The 20,897-nt window shown below is 41.7% G+C and overlaps 1 protein-coding gene across 1 annotated transcript in view; it reads left to right on the top strand.

The window, feature by feature from the left end:
• TRPV1 (transient receptor potential cation channel subfamily V member 1) overlaps nucleotides 1-20,897 on the top strand; it is a 215,442-nt gene that overhangs the window by 73,131 nt on the left and 121,414 nt on the right. Inside the window, exons 5-7 of the mRNA XM_063955821.1 lie at nucleotides 9,422-9,720; nucleotides 10,686-10,862; nucleotides 11,330-11,488. Coding sequence (XP_063811891.1) covers nucleotides 9,422-9,720; nucleotides 10,686-10,862; nucleotides 11,330-11,488 — 635 coding nt within the window. The remainder of the gene's footprint in view (nucleotides 1-9,421; nucleotides 9,721-10,685; nucleotides 10,863-11,329; nucleotides 11,489-20,897) is intronic.

Here is a 20,897-nt window from a genome sequence, read left to right as displayed (position 1 = left end):
GCAAGGCCCACCACGGTGAGCGTACATTCCCGCAGTACGCCGCCACCCCTAACAGAGTCAGAAGATAGAAGAGTGGTGAGTACTAAGCCGGCATCCCAGTTAGCGGGTCGCCGGCCATTATGGCGGCATGAGGGTATGGAGATGCATGGCTTCTATGGGGTCGATGGGGTCTCCAGACTCAGTACACAGTGCGGACACACCGCTTTTGAGTCTAAGTACACTATGGGTGTACACAGTACCCAGACTGGCGTTACAGACTTAAAAGGTGACTGACTTCATTTTAAGCACTAAAATTATCTCAGACAGTATAAAAAAAAGTGGGAAGAACACGTGCCATTGTAGGGGCGGGGTTTCACTATGAGCGGATCCAGCAGTTCACCAGCGCCATTTTCCCTCTGCAGTGGACACAGACGCTGACTGACAGGGACGCGCAGCTCCTCCAGAGAGACTCCAGATTACCTCAGCTGTACCAGGGGGTCATAGCAGGGGGGAAGCGCTTACTAGTGTACTAAGTCCCCAATCTGGGTACTTAGTCTGCGACCCAGCTAAGCTTGGCATTAGCAGTAAGGGTGCTGTGTGCTGGCTCCAGGCTATCTCTGTGTCTCTCTTGAAGGGCTTTTTGTGGGTTAATTGTGCATTTAACCTTTTCCTGTGTGTGTGTGTGTGTGTGTGTGTGTGTGTGTGTGCTGTCACTGTCACAGTATGTCAGACAAAGAGTGTGTTTCACATAAGGCACAGTGTTCCTCTTCTCCAGGGGGTTCACTTCAGTGTACTCAGTGCATTGTACCTTCCCAGGCTAGCGGGGCAAAGCCAGCTTGGCTGGATTCCATTAGGGGAATGATTTCCAATATTTCTACTAAATTGTCCCACAATGAGAAAGAGACACAATACTTAAGAAAATCAATGACTGAGTTTATGAACAGAGACTCAGTACCCAAACCTGCGTCTCAGTCCCCTACCATTTGTCCGCAAAAACGTCCTTTGGCCCATATCCTGCAGTCTGACTCTGATGATGAGGGTTCAGACATGGAGGAGGGGGAGGTGGACTCAGAGGTCGGGGAGGCTACTCTGTCACAGGGAATAGAGGCTCTCATAGAAGCTATCAGAGAAGTTCTACATATCCCTGATAAGGTAACAGAGGAGACGGAGGTATCTTATTTCAATATAAAAAAGAAATCCTCAGCCACTTTTCCTGTGTCAAAGGAACTAAATACCCTGTTTGAAGAACCGTGGGTTAATCCTGATAGGTAATTTCAAATCCCTAAAAGGTTGATATCTTTTCCCTTTCATTCCGAGGATAGGAAAAAATGGGAAAATCCACCAATAGTGAATCCATCAGTCTCTAAGCTGTCACGGAAAATTGTATTGCCTGTTACGGGTGCAGCCTCCCTAAAAGACATGGCTGATCGTAGAATTGAGAATACACTCAAATCTTTGTATACAGCTGCTGGGGTGCCCCAGAGACCCACTATACCATGTGGGTGGATTACTAAGGCCATCACCAAATGGTTGGATAACCTAATTGAGGGGTTAGGTACCTTGCCTCAGTGGGAGATTTTTTACTCCTGCAACATATACAAGACTCTGCAAATTTTATTGTGGAAGCCATAAAAGAAATAGGATTGCTTAATGCATGCACCACTGCTATGGCAGTGTCAGCACACAGAGGCTTATGGCAGTGGACTGCTGACCCGGACTCCAGGAAAGGTGTGGAAGACCTACCCTTCACAGGGGAGGCCTTATTTGGAGATGAACTAGACAAATGGATCTCTAAAGCTACTGTGGGTAAGTCCACGTTTCTTCCTTCTGCAGCTCGCCCAGCCAGGAAGGCCTACTCAGGACCTAATCTACAGTCCTTTTCGGACTGCCAAGTTTAAGGGCAAAACCAGAGGTTCTTCTGCAGCCACCAGAGGCGATTGATGTAAACCACGAAAACCAGCAACTGCAGGTTCACAGGAGCAGAGCTCAAGCTCTGATTCCTCAAAGCCTTCAGCATGTCGAGATGTCTGGAGGACTGGCAGGTGGGAACCCGACTAAAATTTTTCAGTCACATCTGGACAACATCATGCCAGGACCCCTGGGCCATAGATCTTATTTCCCAGGGCTACAGACTGGAGTTTCAGGAGCTCCCACCTCACAGATTCTTCAAATCGGGCTTACCAGTTTCACAGGAAGCAAGTATAACCTTACAGGATGCCATTCACAAACTGGTACAGACTCAGGTCATTGTTCCAGTTCCACCTCATCTGCAAAACAAGGGATATTATTCCAACTTGTTTGTAGTACGTTAGACCGATTCTGAACCTCAAGTTGTTAAACCCGTACTTACGAGTGTTCAAATTCAAGATGGAGTCTTTGAGAGCAGTGATCTCAGGTCTGGAGGAGGGGGATTTCCTAGTGTCTCTGGATATCAAGGGTGAGTACATTCACATTCCGATCTGGCTGCATCATCAGGCTTATCTACGGTTTGCACTGCAGGGCTGCCACTACCAGTTCCAGGCCCTGCCATTTGGTCTCTCCATGGCACCGAGTATGATCATCAAGGTGATGGCAGAGATGATGTTTCTACTCCACAAACAGGGCGTGAACATAATTCCGTACCTGGATGATCTTCTGTTAAAGGCACCGTCCAGGGAGCGGTTGTTGGACAGCATTGGCCTCTCAATCAAACTACTCCTGGATCACAGGTGGATTCTGAACTTACCTGGAACCGATGCAGAGGCTCTCCTTCCTGGGAATGATACTGACACAGAGTCTCAGAGAGTGTTTCTTCCCTTGGAGAAGGCTATGGAAATCCAGTCGATGGTTTGGGCTGTCCTGAAGCCAACCCGTATCTTGGTGTATCTGTGCATTTGCTTTCTGGGGAAAATGGTGGCCTCTCACGAGGTGCTTCAGTACGGAAGGTTTCATGCGAGGCCCTTCCAACTGGATCTGTTGGACAAATGGTCCAGATTGCATCTTCACATGCACCAGAGGATCTGTCTGTCTCCAAAAGCCAGAATCTTCCTTGTGTGGTGGCTACAGACTTCTCACCTTGTCGAAGGTTCGGGATTCAGAATTGGATTCTGCTAACCACATACGCAAGCCTCAGAGGTTGGGGAGCAGTCACCAAGGGGGTGCAGTTTCAAGGAGAAAATGGTCAAGTTGGGACATCGTCCTTCCAATAAACATCTTGGAACTCAGCAAAACAAGATATATGATCACCAATGCGCTAGTCACACATGTTCAAAATAAGGTCGAATTATCTTACATCAAACAATGTTTCCGGAATAGTCAACCTCTTTTCTAGAATCCCTCCCAGAATGATCTGGGTGCCGTGCGAGAGAGGACCTTGGTTAGAGATATGGCCTCTTATCCTCACATATGACTCCACCACAGGGATAGATGTTACCTTTAAATTTTCAAAGATAAACAAACATAGTGCAAGTACAGTCGAATGCAACTTTTGATTTGATGTTTTAATAAATTGCACTCACAATATACAAATAGATAAAAAGCATGTAGACCACTTATAGTGGATATGGATATATGCCAGGCATTCGTGAAGTTACCCTCCCAGATCTCAAATGGGGTGATGTGGATCAGTGGTCCGGATACACTGTACCAACTTGTAGGAAACTGTCACCGCCAGGGATAATCCAAGGAAACACCAGTCACCACGCCTAAAGCTTTTCGGACCTCAGTCCTTCATCAGAGGCATGGTGTCTGGTTTCAAGATAGATACCGTATGTGATTCCAACCCCTTTCTAATGTTATACGTATGTTCGGCAAGACGAGTTTTGAGATTTCTGCTCGTCTTACCGACATAAAAGAGATCACAAGTGCAGGATAAAATGTAAACCACGTTTTTTGTATTGCACGTTATAAAATTAGAGATGGTGAATTTTTCCAAATTTACTTCAAAGTCCTTTTGTTTACTTGGACCTTTCACTGTACGACACATAGTACACATTCCACATCTGTGGAATCCGTGGCTCCTGGTACTCGTGCGTTTAGTCACATTAAGTGCACTGTGTACCAGTTTATCTTTTAAACTCTTGGCCCTACGATACGTAAAACAGGGTTTGTCAGGTATTTCCTTTCCCAGAACAGGGTCCTCTTTCAATATTTTCCAGTGTTTCCTGAAAATGGATTCTATTTCTTTATGTTGAACCCCATAATTACTTATGAAGTTCCACTTTTGTAATTGACTCCTAGTATCCTTATCCTTTCTATTGTTCCCTTTTAACAATTGTTGTCTGTCAATAGATTCTACCCGTGTTTTAGAGGCCATAATGTCCTCCTTCTTATAACCTTTATCAAGGAACCTTTCACCCATCTCAATAATTTGTTGGTCACATACGGATGTCTCTGTGCAATTACGCTTAACCCTTAAAAATTGTCCATAAGGTATTCCGTCTAACCAGTTTTTGTGGTGTAGGCTACTTCTCTCTATAAAACTATTTGAATCTGTGTCTTTTCTAAATAGTTTAGTGAAGACGGTATTATCTTTCACATAAATACACAGGTCTAAAAATGTAATAGTCGTTTTACTAATTGATAACGTGAGTTTTACGTTAAAATCATTGATATTAAGATTATTACAAAAGTCTTCAAGTTCTTCAGCTGTTCCGTTCCATATAAATAAAATGTCATCTATAAATCGGCGCCAGGACACCAGACCCGCCGCCAGCTGACCATGATGCCATACCTTCATGGTTTCCCAATACGCCATAAATAAATTGGCATAACTGGGGGCGAATCTGGTGCCCATGGCGGTGCCAACCATTTGTACATAGTAGGAACCCTCAAAATAAAAGTAGTTATTGATTAAAATGAATTTTATACTTTTTAAAACAAAATGACTTTATCTCCACTGAGAGTTCAGATTTATCAAGAAAAAAGGAGACTGCTTCCAAACCCTTATTCATCTCAATTATCGTATATAATGTGGAGACGTCAGCACTTATTAAAACAAAATTCTCTCCCCATTGTATTTCCTCAAGTACCTGCAAAACATCATTGGTATCTTTAAGGAAGGAGTTTGTCAATCTCACCAAAGGTTGAAGAAATGAATCAACCACCGCCGACAGGTTAGACGTAATGCTATTCGTTCCTGCCACTATGGGACGTCCAGGTGGATTTTTGGAATCCTTATGGACCTTCGGTAGGGTATAGAAAGTTGGTACCATTGGGGATGATATATTAATAAACTCTACCTCGGATTTGGTCAAGACCCCACTTTTCAGTGCCTCTTCTGTTAACATTTTTAATTATTTTATTATTCTAGCTGTTGGATCTAATTTCAGCTTTCGATATGTCTTGCCATCCTCCAATTGTTTCATAATCCCATCAACATAATCCTCTCTATCCATTAGGACCACTCCTCCCCCTTTATCTGCTTGTTTAATTATTAGACTCTCGTCATCTCTCAGCGATTTTAAAGCTAAAAACTCTTTCTTTGTTAAATTGCACTTAAATTTCTTTTTCTTTTTCATGAGTTCCTGTACTTCATTATTTACTAATTTTCCAAAACACTCTATGTAACAGCCTTTCTGGTGTGACGGGTAAAAAGTGGACTTAGGTTTAAATTTAGTGATACTTATTTCACCCTCTAGTTCACGTTCTTTTCCATCTTTACTGTGAGCTTTCTGATGTACTTATTGATATCAACAAAGAAATCAAAGGGATCAACCCTACTTGTTGGGGAGAATTTCAAACCCTTTTTTAATACATTTTCCTCGTCTCTACTCAGATGTCTTTTACTGAGATTAAAGATCTTTGTAGTAGAATTATTTGTGGGTAAGGTCACTTCTTTAACCCTCTTTTTCTTCTTCCCTACCCCTCTCTTGCCCCTCCTTGTTTTCTTAACATTCTTCATCTTTTTTACCACCTTCTTCCCCTCCTCTGATCCTGATCTAAAAAATGAGGTGTCTGTTCTCTAACATTATTCATATGTTCAAACCGATTTCTGCCAACAGGTATCCCAAATTCCTGCTGGGATGGATACTCATTGGTTTGATGTCTATTATTTGACCAACCATCATTAGAGTTTCTTTTCTCATATTGATAGGGTCTAACAGGATCATTTTGTTGTCTGGGCTGTCTCCCCCCTCTTTCATTCCTAAAACCATTATTTCGTCGTGTCACTTGTCTCCATTCTGTCTCTATATTCCTATCTTTAAATGGCCTCCTTGATTTTGATATTCTTTCCTCAGATCTTTCTACTTGATTTACTACCGTCTGTTTTTCAGACGTGGTACAGTCGTTACTTTTCTTATTTTTCATATTAGCTAAATCTCTGAAGAATTTTTTCTGTTTTCGTTCCTTGAGATCTCTAGTTTCTTTATTTAATTTCCTCATTATTTCAATCTCAGCTTCTTTAAAATCTTGAAGATTTTTAAATGGATCTACCAGAATTTTTAAGTTCTCAATCTCTTCTGTTAAAGCTGATAGATGTTTTTTACGCTCCTTCAATATCAATTCTATAAGACTGAAGGAACATTGATCCAGAATTTTATCCCATTCCTCCTTAAAATCGCCATTCTCTTGACCAAAAGATGGTGGTTTCAAGATCTTTAGGCCTTTAGGGATAAGTTTACTGGATTCATATTTTTCTAGGGTAATGATTTCCCACCAAATGCGGTTTTCTTTAAGTACCGCATTTTCTAGCTTTTTTAGAACCGTGCCCAAATCCTCATCAGAAACAGTAACATCTCTTTCATTACAAAAAAGTGTAGGCAATAATTCCCTTCTACTGTCTCTAAAATTGAACATATCGGCCACAATTAACAGATATTGTGAAGATACAATTAGCTCAAAAACGAAATATTTCTGTATATCGCGCCAACTGTGAACAGCAGCTTCAGTGAAAAAAAGGACTCCTCACAAGTCCCCAAACAGTCAGCAAAACAAGATATATGATCACCAATGCACCAGTGTGACTAGCGCATTGGTGATCATATATCTTGTTTTGCTGACTGTTTGGGGACTTGTGAGGAGTCCTTTTTTTCACTGAAGCTGCTGTTCACAGTTGGCGCGATATACAGAAATATTTCGTTTTTGAGCTAATTGTATCTTGGAACTCAGGGCAATCTACAACGCTCTTCTGCAGGCCTCATCTCTACTTCAGAATCAGGTCATTCAGGTCCAGTTGGACAATGTAACAGCAGTAACGTACATAAACCGACAGGGCAGAACGAAAAGCAGAGCAGCAGTGTCAGAGGTGTCAAGAATTCTCCTCTGGGCGGAAAAACACGCCGTGGCGTTGTCGGTGGTCTTCATTCTGGGAGTAGACAACAGGGAAGTTGTCTGACTCAGCAGACACGACCTGCACCCAGGGGAGTTGGGCCTCCACCCGGAGGTGTTCCAGTGGTTGACATGTCGGTGGGGATATCCACAGATCGACATGATGGCCTCTCGACTCAACAAGAAGCTCAAGCGGTATTGTTCCAGGTCAAGAGACCCACAAGCAATGGCGGTAGACGCTCTGACAACTCTGTGGGTCTACCAACTGGTGTACGTGTTTCCTCCACTTCCTCTGATCCCAAGAATTCTAAAAAGAATAAAAAGGGAAAAGGTTCAAGTAATCCTCATTGCTTCGGACTGGCATCGATTGGCCTGGTGCGCGGATCTTCTCGAGATGCTGATCGAAGATCCGTGGCCTCTACCTCTTCGCGAGGATCTTCTGCAACAGGGCCCATTCGTCTATCAAGACTTACTGCGGCTACGTTTAACGGCATGGAGGTTGAACGGCTGATCCTAGCCATGTGAGGGATTCCTGACAAGGTCATCCCGACTAGGATCCAAACCAGGAAGGGAGTAACGTCTAAACATTACCACCGTATATGGAAGAAGTATGTCTCTTGGTGTGAGAACAGACAATATTTCATCTGTGATGTTTCCTACTTTTTCTACAGTTGGGAGTGGATGTGGGCCTATGCCTAGGCTCTATTAAAGTCCAGATTTCGGTTTTGTCTATTTTCTTTCAGAAACAATTGGCTTCTCTCCCTGAGGTCCAGACGTTCTTGAAAGGTGTTCTGCACATCCAACCTCCCTTTGTGCCTCCCACGGCACCTTGGGATCTCAATTTGGTGCTGCAGTTCCTCCAATCGACTGGTTTGAACCATTACAGGAGGATGACGTAAAGCACCTTACGTGGAAGACCGTCACACTGTTGGCCTTGGCCTCAGCAAGACGTGTGTCGTAGCTAGGGGCATTGTCTCACAAGAGTCCCTACTTAATTTTCCATGAGAACAGAGCTGAACTCAGAACTCGTCGCAATTTCTTCCTAAGTTGGTGTCCGATTTTCGCATCAACCAACATATTGTGGTTCCGGCTGTGATGGACACCTCTGCTACTTCAAAGTCTTTGAATGTTGTGAGAGCTTTGAAGGTGTATGTAAAGAGAACAGCTCATCACAGAAAATCCGATTCGCTGTTCGCTCTCTATGATCCCAATAAAATTGGGTGCCCTGCTTCAAAGCAGTCTATTGCACGCTGGATCAGGCTCACTATCTAGCATGCTTATTCCACGGCAGGATTGTCGGTTCCAAAATCTGTACAAGCCCACTCTTCTAGGTCGGTGGGTTCTTTTTGGGTGGCTGCCCGTGGTGTCTCAGCTTTACAGCTCTGCCGAGCAGCTACTTGGTCAGGTTCGAACACATTTGCAAAGTTTTACAAGTTCGATACTTTGGCCTCTGAGGACCTTCAGTTTGGTCAATCAGTTCTGCAGGAACCTCAGCACTCTCCCACCCGGTTTGGGAGCTTTGGTACTTCCCCATGGTACTAAATGGATTCCCAGTATCCTCTAGGATGTAAGAGAAAATAGGATTTGAATTACCTACCGGTAAATCCTTTTCTCGTAGTCCATAGAGGATACTGGGCGCCCGCCCGGTGCTTCGTTTTTTCCTGCACTGTTACTTGGTTAAGTATTCTGGTTTGTTCAGCTGTTGCTGTTCATGTTTCAAGTTTGGTTAGAGTGCCTTTCCTATTGTTCTGTGTGCTGCTTTGTAATCTCACCACTTTCCTTATCTATCCTTCTCTCAAAGTATATCCATCTTCTAGGGCATAGATTCCTAGACGGAGTCTGGTAGGAGGGGCATAGAGGGAGGAGCCAGCGCACACTATCAAATTCTTAAAGTGCCAAAGGCTCCTAGTGGACCCGTCTATACATCATGGTACTAAATGGATTCCCAGTATCCTCTACGGACTACGAGAAAAGGATTTACGAGTAAGTAATTAAAATCCTATTATTGTCTTCCATTGTCAAACGTAGACCACATGGTAAATATAGTGGTTGTCCAAATAGACAAAATACATCTACACACCCACGAAATTCCCATATGAATGAAACATGATTTTCCAAGCAGTTAAGTTTAAGCCCATTTGCTAAATATATATTTTTCACAAATCTAAACTGCCTTTTTCATTTTGTGTTATAGGGGAGCTGCCTCTGTCTTTAGCTGCCTGCACCAACCAGATACAAATAGTCCAGTATCTGCTTCAGAACCAGTACTCTCCAGCCAACATTGCAGCCCGGGACTCCTTTGGAAACACTGTGTTGCATGCTTTGGTTGACATTGCAGACAACACGGTAGAGAATACAAAGTTTGTGACCAAGATGTATGGCGAGATTTTGGTGCTGGGTGCACAGATTAAGCCATCATTGAGACTGGAAGATATTACAAATAAGAAAGGTCTAACTCCTCTCACTTTAGCAGCAAAAACTGGCAAGATTGGGGTAAGTGATTGGATTTGAGAGTTAAAAATAAGATCATTATATCTAAAACTAGTAGAAGATCATATCTAAAAAAACTAGTTACAGCTCAGGCTATATATGAATAAGCTGGATAAATGCAGTGAGGATGAGATACGACATACCAATAAACAAAGCAATGAAAATGTATTCGGAAAAGTTTATGTTTTGGGTGGAGGCCTTTTTCAAGACCTTAGAGTCTTGACTCATCACCTAAAATGGTGACTTATTGATGGTACCATTGATGTTAATGATATTGTTTATATGCTTTTACATTTCTTTATTTTACATTGTTTTTCCTGGTAATTCACCCATCTAGGAATCCTATGTATAAGGAGATCATAAGACTCCTCTGTTTTTACATTAATAACCTGGGGAATCACATACCTTGGCTAGCACTATAATATATTTTTGTGCCAAAGTGGTGTATGTTGAAGAATGTAATGAGTTCAATGCATAGGTATTGGTTTGTGCATATTAAGTCATTATAGCCAAAATAACTATATACTGTACTAGGTGAAACCATGGTGCCACTTAAGCTGTTAAACAGATGAATGGTTAATATATATATATATATATATATACATACATACATACATACATACATATAAGCTTACAACACCATCCCTTTAAACTGGGACGCTCATGAATTACAGATATTCTTTGGCTGATTAAAACCAGGTGAAATGCAGGCTTGAAGTCAGCCAGCCACAGAACCTGTGTAATTCATTTAAAGGGATAGTATAGTAAGTATAAATGTACAGTATATCATATTGAAGATCAACGTGCAAGAATGTAAGTTTATTTTAGAAAGGGGGTGAGATTATGGAAAATTCACGTATAAGCCAGACATAATAACTCACAAGAAGTCATGCAGATATTGTATAAAACCAAATATGCCCATAAATCATATTCAGGTTTTTATTTTTATATTTTGTTTGTTTGTGTAGGTTTTTGCCTATATTCTCAGGAGAGAAATAACGAACCCAGAGTGCAGACATCTATCTAGGAAATTTACTGAATGGGCCTACGGTCCAGTCCATTCTTCTTTGTATGATCTCTCTGGTGTAGATACCACAGAGAGAAACTCAGTGCTAGAGATCATCGCTTACAGCAGTGAGACACCAGTAAGTCATTTCCAGTTTGTGCCTAATTCCAGCATGTTGAAATATAAGATATAAAGATGCATCTGTACAAATATTATAAAAATATAATATGTTTTGACTGTTGTCTTGCACTAGATGTGTCAAACAAATGTCCATTCATTTGTCCCTACTCCCTTCCCTCTTATCCTTCCTAAAGACTCCTGGAACTGACCCAGGTTCTGCTCATCTGTTTTGAATTCATAGTGACTCTAGTAGCCAATGGGCTATTTGCAGTCACTCGATGTACACATTCATGGCAACACTATTAACTTGTAGACCTGTAGCTATCATACTGTGGATTGTGGCAGTGATATTTCCTATTTTGCAGAACCGCTATGACATGCTTCTAGTTGAACCTCTCAACAGACTGCTACATGGCAACACTATTAACTTGTAGACCTGTAGCTATCATACTGTGGATTGTGGCAGTGATATTTCCTATTTTGCAGAACCGCCATGACATGCTTCTAGTTGAACCTCTCAACAGACTGCTACAAGACAAGTGGGATCGTTTTGTAAAGCGTATATTCTACTTTAACTTCTTGTTTTATGTGATATATATTACCATCTTTACTATAGCCGCTTACTACAGACCAGTCCAAGGGAATGTAAGTTCCTCTCTTTTTATTGTTACTATTGACTTGTAGAGCAGCTGAAGTCTCCAGTGGGATTGTCTGAGAGTGTTTGTTACATGTGTGGAAGGGAGTGTCATGAAATTATTTCCAGACAAAACACCCTTCTACAATGGATACAAGCTGCTCACTTGTTATCTGCCTGTAATAACATGAATTCAATCAATCTCAGAAAGTTCTGTAGCTTTGTATCACCTGTCATTGACAAAATAACCATTTATTTTGACGTTTTATCAATATGTAATGTCCAGATGTGTCCACTTACATCTTTGCTAATTTGCTAAATTTGGCACAACATGGAAAACATGGCTAAACTGTTTTTCACGAGTAACGAGTGAATGGATTTTAAAAATTTTGTTTTCCATAATAGAATATGTATAAAGTAACATATTAAAGAAGCAAGTTAAGAAAAATCACAAGTCATGGCTAAATCTTTGAGTCTATAGTATGTTAAAACAAGCCATACATGGCGGGATATAGCAAAGATGTATGTGGACACATCTGTATATAATAAGAATTAATGTCCAAGGTTAATGTGGGATATGGTCATTACGTAGACCACACTTAGGTCGACAGTCATTAGGTTGACCACTATTGGTCGACATGCATTTTTCAATGTATTTTTTTCATACTTTGAACTTTTTCATACTTTACGATCCACGTGGACTATGACTGGGAATAGTAGTACATACATACAATAAATGTAGCAGCACTTGTTGATGAACAGTCATATACACAGTAGCAATAATCAGATAATGACAATTTGAATTTGATAAAATAAAAATGGGCTTGCATAAAATCTCTAGGACATACACAAAATAGACCTCACATAAGGGTATTCAAGCAGCACATTTGCAGTTATCCGCTCCTAGTATAATACCTCCTTGTCCGCCATAATGCAAAGTCCCAGTTTAGTAGATTTGTCCGAAGATATAAGTACCTGAGTCACTGGAGGGTTGTTTGCACTGGGGTTATTTAAGGCCAGAGTCCTCACAAGAGCTGTGACCGTTTTAGTACAATCCAAGGAACTGGTAATAGATGAAAGGAAGGCGTCCAATTGCAGGAGGTTGGTCTGGAGGTGCTGAATGTAGTCCACAATGATGTCTGTAGAAGACTAACGCGTTTCACTGCTCCTGGCAGCTTTTTTAAAGGTGACTGGTAGTAACTTATTATGTCCTTATATACCTCTTAGCCCAATATGGCTGCTGATTAGCAGGTGACGTTCATCAACATTCAAAAAATAACATTTACAATATAACATATAAAAGGGTTTATGGGAGGCAGACCCATCAGTACTAAAGACGAAATATTAGTAATTTTAAATATTTTTCATATGACTTCCGGTGGGCGGAGCATCGCGATGGCCGCGTTTTACCGTTAGCTCTGTCTCCTCTCGGCTGCATCTAAACCCATCCTCAAGCATCCCCTCATAAAGGTGACTTTTTTGCACACCAATGCCTAGAGGAAGATCGGCTCTACACAACCATCTAACTTTTGAGGAGATCGAGCCAGTATAGCCACCGGAGTCCGGCCAGTAAAAATTGGGGCCTGTATGTCCCTCAGCGGCGTGGCCCACTGTCACTGAAGACCTTGGCGGTATCCCTTTGCCGCATCTGCTCCACCCACCGCAGCACCCGACATTGTACCTGACATCCCTTCCGGGACCTCAAGGCTCGGTGTCCCGCGCCCGTGTATCACCAGGATGATGCAAATGGAGGTCGAGTCTGGTGCTGTGCCCTGCTTCCCTGCACAGAGGTGAGCTTACGTATCCTGCCCGCACCGGCCCGGCCAGCCCTGCGGTGATAGGAGAACAGCGGGGAACCCGGTTAGGCTTACCGCTGTTGACAGCGCCTGTGCAGCCGCGAATGAGGTGCCATTACCCCCTGTGCACAATGAAGATCGAGTCTGGCGCTGTGCCCTGCTTCCCTGCACAAAGGTGAGCTGATGTGTCCTACCCGCACCCGCCTGGCCAGCCTTGCGGTGTTTGGAGGATAGCGGGGGATCCAATCGGGCTTACTGCTGCTGACACTGCCTTTGTAGCCGCGGATGAGGTGCCATTACCCCCTGTGCACACTGTGCTTAGACTAATAACGCCTCTGCGCCAATCCCTCCAGAAGCTTGGTGTTCCTGGTACTGTATGTGCGCTGCTGCGGGGGCTGAAGCTGACTATCTACCATCGGTGGTGTACAGTATTTTCGTGATCAGGGGAGGCTCCGAGTCAGCTCTAGTGAGTGGGTCAATCTCTAACTGGCGTATGGAGGTCCCTGACGGAATCTGTTCTTAGCACCCCTTTAGCTTACTGGGAGAATTAAAGCAGGGTGAAGTGATTCCTTGATAACTGACAGTTATTCACAGATTCCTTATTAAAGCCTCGCTGGATTGCAATTAACTGAGAACGATTGACTGTGGTCCCATGATACACGGCACAGCTGGTCAGTTGCTAGTTTTCACTCCACAGACTTAAGACTAACAGCCTTCATCGACACAGTAACGGTCTCCTTTGCTTTGTGACAATGCCAGCATAAATACCTGGAGAGTTAGTTTTCACTAAACCAGTATCAGAGTTTGTTTCACATTTTTATTTATGTTTTTTTTCTCATTCAGTGTGTTTCAGTACCCATATCCCTTTCATATAACCATTACCCCACAACCACGTACTCAACTTAAGCTTTGTATTCCATATACGCTTTTCCTGTACAACAGTGCCACCTACTGTCTTAATCAAGGTAATACCTGTCTGGAATATCATGTACATTTACTGTATTGCTATTAACCTAAAGAATTTCTACTCATCATTTTTGAGCTACATAACTATATATTGTTGACTTGACAGTGTGGTTGATAGCCCTCAACTATTCAGGAATTGTCACTTCCTTACTGTTCGTACAAAAATTTTCAAGTATTACCCTTTCTTTTGGATTGACAATTCTGATTTGCCAGTAAAGGCATATACTTTCATATAAAGTGTCAGTTAAGGATCCATATAACTGCAAAATGTAATTGTTATTTAGGATCCTTTATCATATTCTCTTTACTACCAGCCCTTGGCAATTTTTCTGCAAACCCAGTCACAATACTGGGGAATTCAATAGCATTATAATTCATGGCTGCTCATTTGTAGCCACAAATACTAATATAGGTCTTTTGACTGTGCATCCTTTTTTTTTTGTTTGTTTTGTCCTATTGAATTCTCTTTTATTTATTTTTTATATATTTTGTAACCAATAACGCAATTTACCACAGTTCATTGGACCATATAGGTCCTACAGAACTGTATAATCTTGTATGGTGTTTGGCATCCAGTTTGCCATAAATAATGTGACAAAAAATGTACTGGGTCGCTAACCTGATCATCACACTATGTGACACATTTTAAACCTTCTCTGGGGGCGATAAACATCCATAGCATGGAAAAATTTCTAGACAGGTCCCAAGCATCAACCATGAAAAATATAAATAAGGTAAAAAACACCCAACCCCTGAGCTCTGCTGCCCGTAACTCAGTTACCTCTTCTCCTTCCGTCACACCTCCAGAAAGCCCCCCATCCCCCTTGGGAAGCTCAGGTGATTCCTCTAGTTTGCTGAATCCAGCACAAACATCACAAATTTAACAAAAACTAGACGCCATCCAGGCCTCTATTAATACCATCCTAACACATCTAAAGGCAAACACTAAAAGTCTTGTTGAGGTGGAACAATGCACCAGTACTTACGAAAGATGCCATTTCAGAACTCAGTTTGCTAAGGCAGAAGCCCAACTTAATATCAAACTAGAATCTAAACTAGAAGATTTAGAAAATAGAAACAAGTGAAGTAATCTGAGGTTCCTGGGCATCCCCGAATCTATAAAGGGAACAGATCTGATGGATCTCCTCAGCACAGACATAATATCTGTGTTGAATGTTCCCACCTCGTCAGGTACAATTATGATTGAAAGAACACATCGTATAGGGCCCGATAGAGAGAATCGATATACAAGGGCAAGGCCGGTCATAGCAAAGTTTTTGGACTACAGGGACAAAGAAAATGTACTAATGGCCTATCGCAAATGCCGTACCCTTCAGGTACGTGATTTCCAAGTCCTGATTTTTCAGGATTTTACAAACTCTGTCACTCAGAAGCGTAGGGAATTTACCCATTTGTAAGCACCTTTTTGAAAATAACGTTAAATTCGCTCTTTTATACCCCACCAAACTCAAAGTACCTGCTGATGGAAAAACACAGATGTTTGATGACCCCATTCAGACCAGAAATTACTTCAAAATCGCTCAACTTACCTCAGCTACCAATCTGCCCCCAAATGGTTGATATACTATAAGTTACCAATGCAGTGGCATAAGTTTGTCACAGTTGCCCGGAGGCAAGAAAAATATTGGTGCCCTATATATATATATATATATATATATATATATATATATATATATATACATTATATGCTTAGGATGTAAGACGTGCAATAGTTTACAGACAGGGCCGACTTTTACTTCAAGTGTGACAGGTAGATCTTTTAAAATTAGACATGTCCTTACCTGTACTACATCTCACATTATATATGTTATCACGTGTCCCTGTCATTTGCAGTATGTAGGCAAAACGGTGCGAACTGCCAGAGAGAGACAAGCTCTACATAGATCAGCTGTTAAAAGTGCGCTATCAGGAAAGGTGTCTGACCAACCTGTGGCCAGACACTATGCAGAGAAGAAACATGTTCTGAGCGATTTAAGATTTCAAATCATCGATCATGTTCCCAAATCGGTGAGGGGGGGAGATCGGGGGAGCCTCCTCTTAAGGATGGAGGCCAGGTGGATCTATACCCTCGGCACCATTAAACCGGCTGGGCTTAATGACAAAATTCTATGGAATACATTCCAGTAAAATAGATAGCTATCATTCAGTTGGGTCGTACAGGCAGGTTCTTGACTTATTACAAATCTTCAATTGTTCTTTTATTTGTGATATATTGCTGGTACTGCTGGTAGTTTAACTAATATCATGTATGATGGATATAGTCTTAAACGTTTAAGCTTGCACAGCATTGTTAAATGTCTATATTGTACACATTCATTTTGTTTTAATTACTACACTCTTCGTATTATTCCAGCCCTGGGCGAGGGTTCCGTCATGCACCTGGTTGCCAGGACGCACTGGTCGCCTAGGCGACACTACCAACCCTGGTCTCCAGGAAGCCGACGTCTCCACGACTCCAGGGCGGAAGTACGTCATCGCACAGCACGGTAGAGCTAGGCCGGGGGTCCCACGCCTGGGGCCGGGAGCTCGTCCCGCTCGCGGGTCTTCTTCTTCTGTATAAAAGGTATGTTGTGTTCACTAATTTTGTTGTATCACCTCGAAAAAGGGGCGTTGTGGCCCCGAAACGTCGGACACTGAGTGATGAAATAAATGCACTTTATGCACTTTACTGACTGTGAGTAAGACCCGTGAGTGCCGCCGCTGCTGGGCTTGTATATATATATATATATATATATATATATACACACACAGCGTGCAGGCTCGGCACTCACGATTCACAATAACAGCATGCTATATGTAACAAAATATTTTTTATTTGTTGCTCCTGCATAGCAAGCCTGCCGATTCTAACTATATGAAGCTACTACAAAACCGTTGCAACTGGGCAGATCTATGTAGGGGTCCAGCCACACACTTCATAGATCTGCTCAGTCACTCACAATGATGATTATTTCTCTGACAATTAATTTGCAAGTGTCATACCAAGGATTAGAACCCACAACCTTTTACACTGGAAGCATGCACCTTACTGATGGAGATAGAATTCTCCTACTTCCTATGCAAGAGCAGCTAACTATATGAAGTTACTTGTAATTGTCAGAGAAATAACTGCACATAGTTAGAATTCTCATGCTTCCTTTATAGGAGCAAATAGCTTCATCAGTAAGGTGTCTGCTTCCAGTGTATCTATAATAAAAAGGGTATGATTTGAAAGGTGTAGTGACTAGTGGGGAAGTGAGCTACCGAAGAGATACCGGCTGCTGTCAATTAACTTAATTGATTAATGTCGCTGAACACACGGAACAGGAGGAGAGGTGCCCCCCTTCAAAGCAGGAGCCCGGCGGCAGCTGACTCCGTTGCCTCCCAGAGTTCTGCCTCTGTACCAATGTCAGTGATGCCACATTTGTGATTCATTATGCCTGTGGTTCAGGTTGCCCCACGCTACAGTGATGGGTGATGCAACACACTCAAATGTAATATGGTTACTGTTGTTGTTGATATGGTTGATCTGTTCTTTTCTCTCCTTTCGTTTTTTTCTCCCTTTTTTCCTTTCTTTCACCCCTCTTAGGCCATGCGTGTCCGAGTCTTGGTCTCAACCTTATGTGATGACTCACACATGTTCTGCTAGCTGGGACAGAGCAGGTGTTCAATGTTTCCAATTCATTTCATGCACTATTTTGATTAGGGGGTAATTCCGAGTTGATTGCAGCAGGAATTTTTTTTAGCAGTTGGGCAAAACCATGTGCACTGCAGGGGGGGGGGGGGGGGGCAGATATAACATTTGCAGAGAGAGTTAGATTTGGGTGGGTTATTTTGTTTCTGTGTAAGGTAAATACTGGCTGCTTTATATTTACACTGCAATTTAGATTGCAGATTGAACACACCACACCCAAATCTATCTCTCTCTCTGCACATGTTATATCTGCCTCCCCTGCAGTGCACATGGTTTTGCCCAACTGCTAACAAAAATCCTGCTGCGATCAACTTGGAATTACTCCCTAGGAGTGGTATAGGATGACACAACTGCAGAGACCTAATCTAAAAATTCACCTCAAATTCCTTTAGATTTTTATCATGGTACATAGCTGGCCTAAATTATGCGGTTAAAAGGCGTAGAGTCCTAACACACTTAAAACGCGCCCATCCGGACATCATATTCCTACAAGAAACTCACTGGCTGAAAAAAATCAAATTCCCATCTAAAAAGCCCTTGGTTAGGAGACTGTATTTCGGCCTCTTATTGTAAGAAAAAATGAGGAGTGGCAATTTTATTTGCTAGGAACCTTGATTATGAAGTCACCAAAATTATAGCCAATTCAGAAGGCAGATATCTCATGTTAAACGTAACAATACACTGAGAACAATTTACATTGCTCAACCTTAACGCACCTAATTCACCTAATTTCACATTCTTTCAATCTATTTCCAATTTGTTAATGCAACAACTAATTTAAGTATTGGAGACGATATGAACTCATTACATGATGCTCACGTAGATCATTCTAAATCTCCAACAAATCTATTCCCTCATAATAGAGAAGGCATGTCCCTTTTATGCTCCCAGCATGCTTTGCATGATGTCTGGAGGCTTCAAAATGGTTCTAGCAGAGAATACACTTATCATTCCCGAGTACATGATACCTTTACGAGACCTGACTATATTCTATTGGAAGAATCCTTTTTTGCACGAGTTACTCACGCCTTCATAGATAACATTGTAATCTCAGACCACGCCCCTATAATGTGTGACATAGAAAGGAGAAACCCCCTACACCCCTCTAAATTATGGCGATTTCCAATGTATCTATCCCGAAATGAGGACTTCCAAAAGTTCCTTAGAGTTAATTGGCAGGCATATGTGGATGACAACATGCAACACTGGGACAATATAGTTCTATTATTTTGGGAAGCTTCGAAAGCAGTCATGCGGGGACACATCATATCTTATGTAGCCAAGCGTAATAAAAATAGAAAAGAGCAATTACATTCTTTAACCAGTAGATTACGTCACTCACATCACCAATATCTACTCTCCGCTACAGAGGAAAACAAAACCACCTATCTACAAGAGAAGGGTTTACTAGAGGCTTTTCTTTTACAAGAGGCAAAACTTAAAACTAAATACAGGTACATGAAAAATCATTATTATCGTTGGGGTGGAAGATCAGGCAGACTTCTGGCCTTTATGGCTAAACAGCAAAAGAAAAAAAATTATATTACTAAATTACACGACTGTGTATCTGGGTCAACCCTCACATCCCACTGACATTTTAAATTTACTAGAATCATACTTTACTGATCTATATAAATCCAGTAACCCGAATCAAAAGAATATTGTTGATTTCTTAGAAAATGTAGGATTGCCAAAGTTAACAATAGAAAAAAGGGAAGGCCTTAATGGCTCGATAACAGAACAGGAAATTCTTACAGCTATTGACTCTCTCAAATTAAATAAAGCACCAGGCCCCGATGGTTTAAATACAAATTATTAGAGAATTTTAAAAACTGATATAATCCCGACACTTACTGCTTTGTTCCAGCAGATATTTGACAACAAGGTTTCTTATCCATCTTTTAATGAAGCTGTAACACTATTATTACCGAAACCAGGTAAAGATACATCCCTAATGGAATCCTACCAGCCAATTGCACTGTTGAATCAGGACTATAAAATTCTAGCCAGAATATTATCCACCAGATACCAGATTACAGGATTTGATGCCATCCCTCCTAACACCACACCAATTAGGCTTCACAACGGGTCGTCATTCTGTTTTAGGAATCCGCTCGGCATTAACATCTTCGTCAGCAAATACTGTTTCATCCACTGTGATGTTGAGTTTGGATGCCGAGTAGGCCTTTGACAAAATCTTATGGGAATATCTGTTCAAAGTTTTGGTCCTTAGAGATTTTGGAGCTAGCTTTGTAGAGATGATTAAATATTTTTACCTCGAACCCAGTACTAGATTGTTGATCAATGGCCTTCTCGGTAAGCCCTTGCTGATGCAGCGAGGGACAAGGCAGGGTTGTCCATTGTCACCTCTACTGTTTAACTTGGCATTGGATCCTCTGTTACGCCACTTGCAGCAATGGACAACCTTTCAAGGGGCGAAAATTGGAGATCAGGAATCAAAATTGCAGGCCTTTGCCGATGACCTACTACTTTTTAACTCTAATCCTTAAATTAGCCTGGAAGCTTTGTTTGACAAATTCAATCATTATGGCTCAATTTCGGGATTCACGATAAATCTGTCTAAGTCATCGGCAATGGCTCTAGGCAATCGTCCCTATATACCAGCTATCTCTTTTGGAGGATTGCAGTGGACCTCTTCCCAGATACACTATTTGGGGATAAGACTAACCAAAAATATACATGACTTTTATTACGCAAATATAACCCCACTAGTTGCTAAAATTGAAGCAGAGTTAGAGGGGTGGCAACACCTCCAGTTGTCGTACCTGGGAAGAGCCAATTTAATCCAACTTATTACTTATCCGAAGTTACTATATCCATTGCAAGTTCTGCCACTTTTACTCACTTTATCTGATGAAAAAAAAATTGTTGAACTCTTCTGGAAATTTATCTGGTCTAAAAAAAGGCCAAGAATTAGCCTGAAAATATTACAAAAGACTAGAG

This window comes from Pseudophryne corroboree, chromosome 2 (assembly GCF_028390025.1).
Source record: "Pseudophryne corroboree isolate aPseCor3 chromosome 2, aPseCor3.hap2, whole genome shotgun sequence".
Taxonomy (NCBI): domain Eukaryota; kingdom Metazoa; phylum Chordata; class Amphibia; order Anura; family Myobatrachidae; genus Pseudophryne; species Pseudophryne corroboree.
The sequence above is the reverse complement of the archived record's forward strand: the minus strand, read 5'-3'. Positions and strand labels throughout refer to the sequence as shown.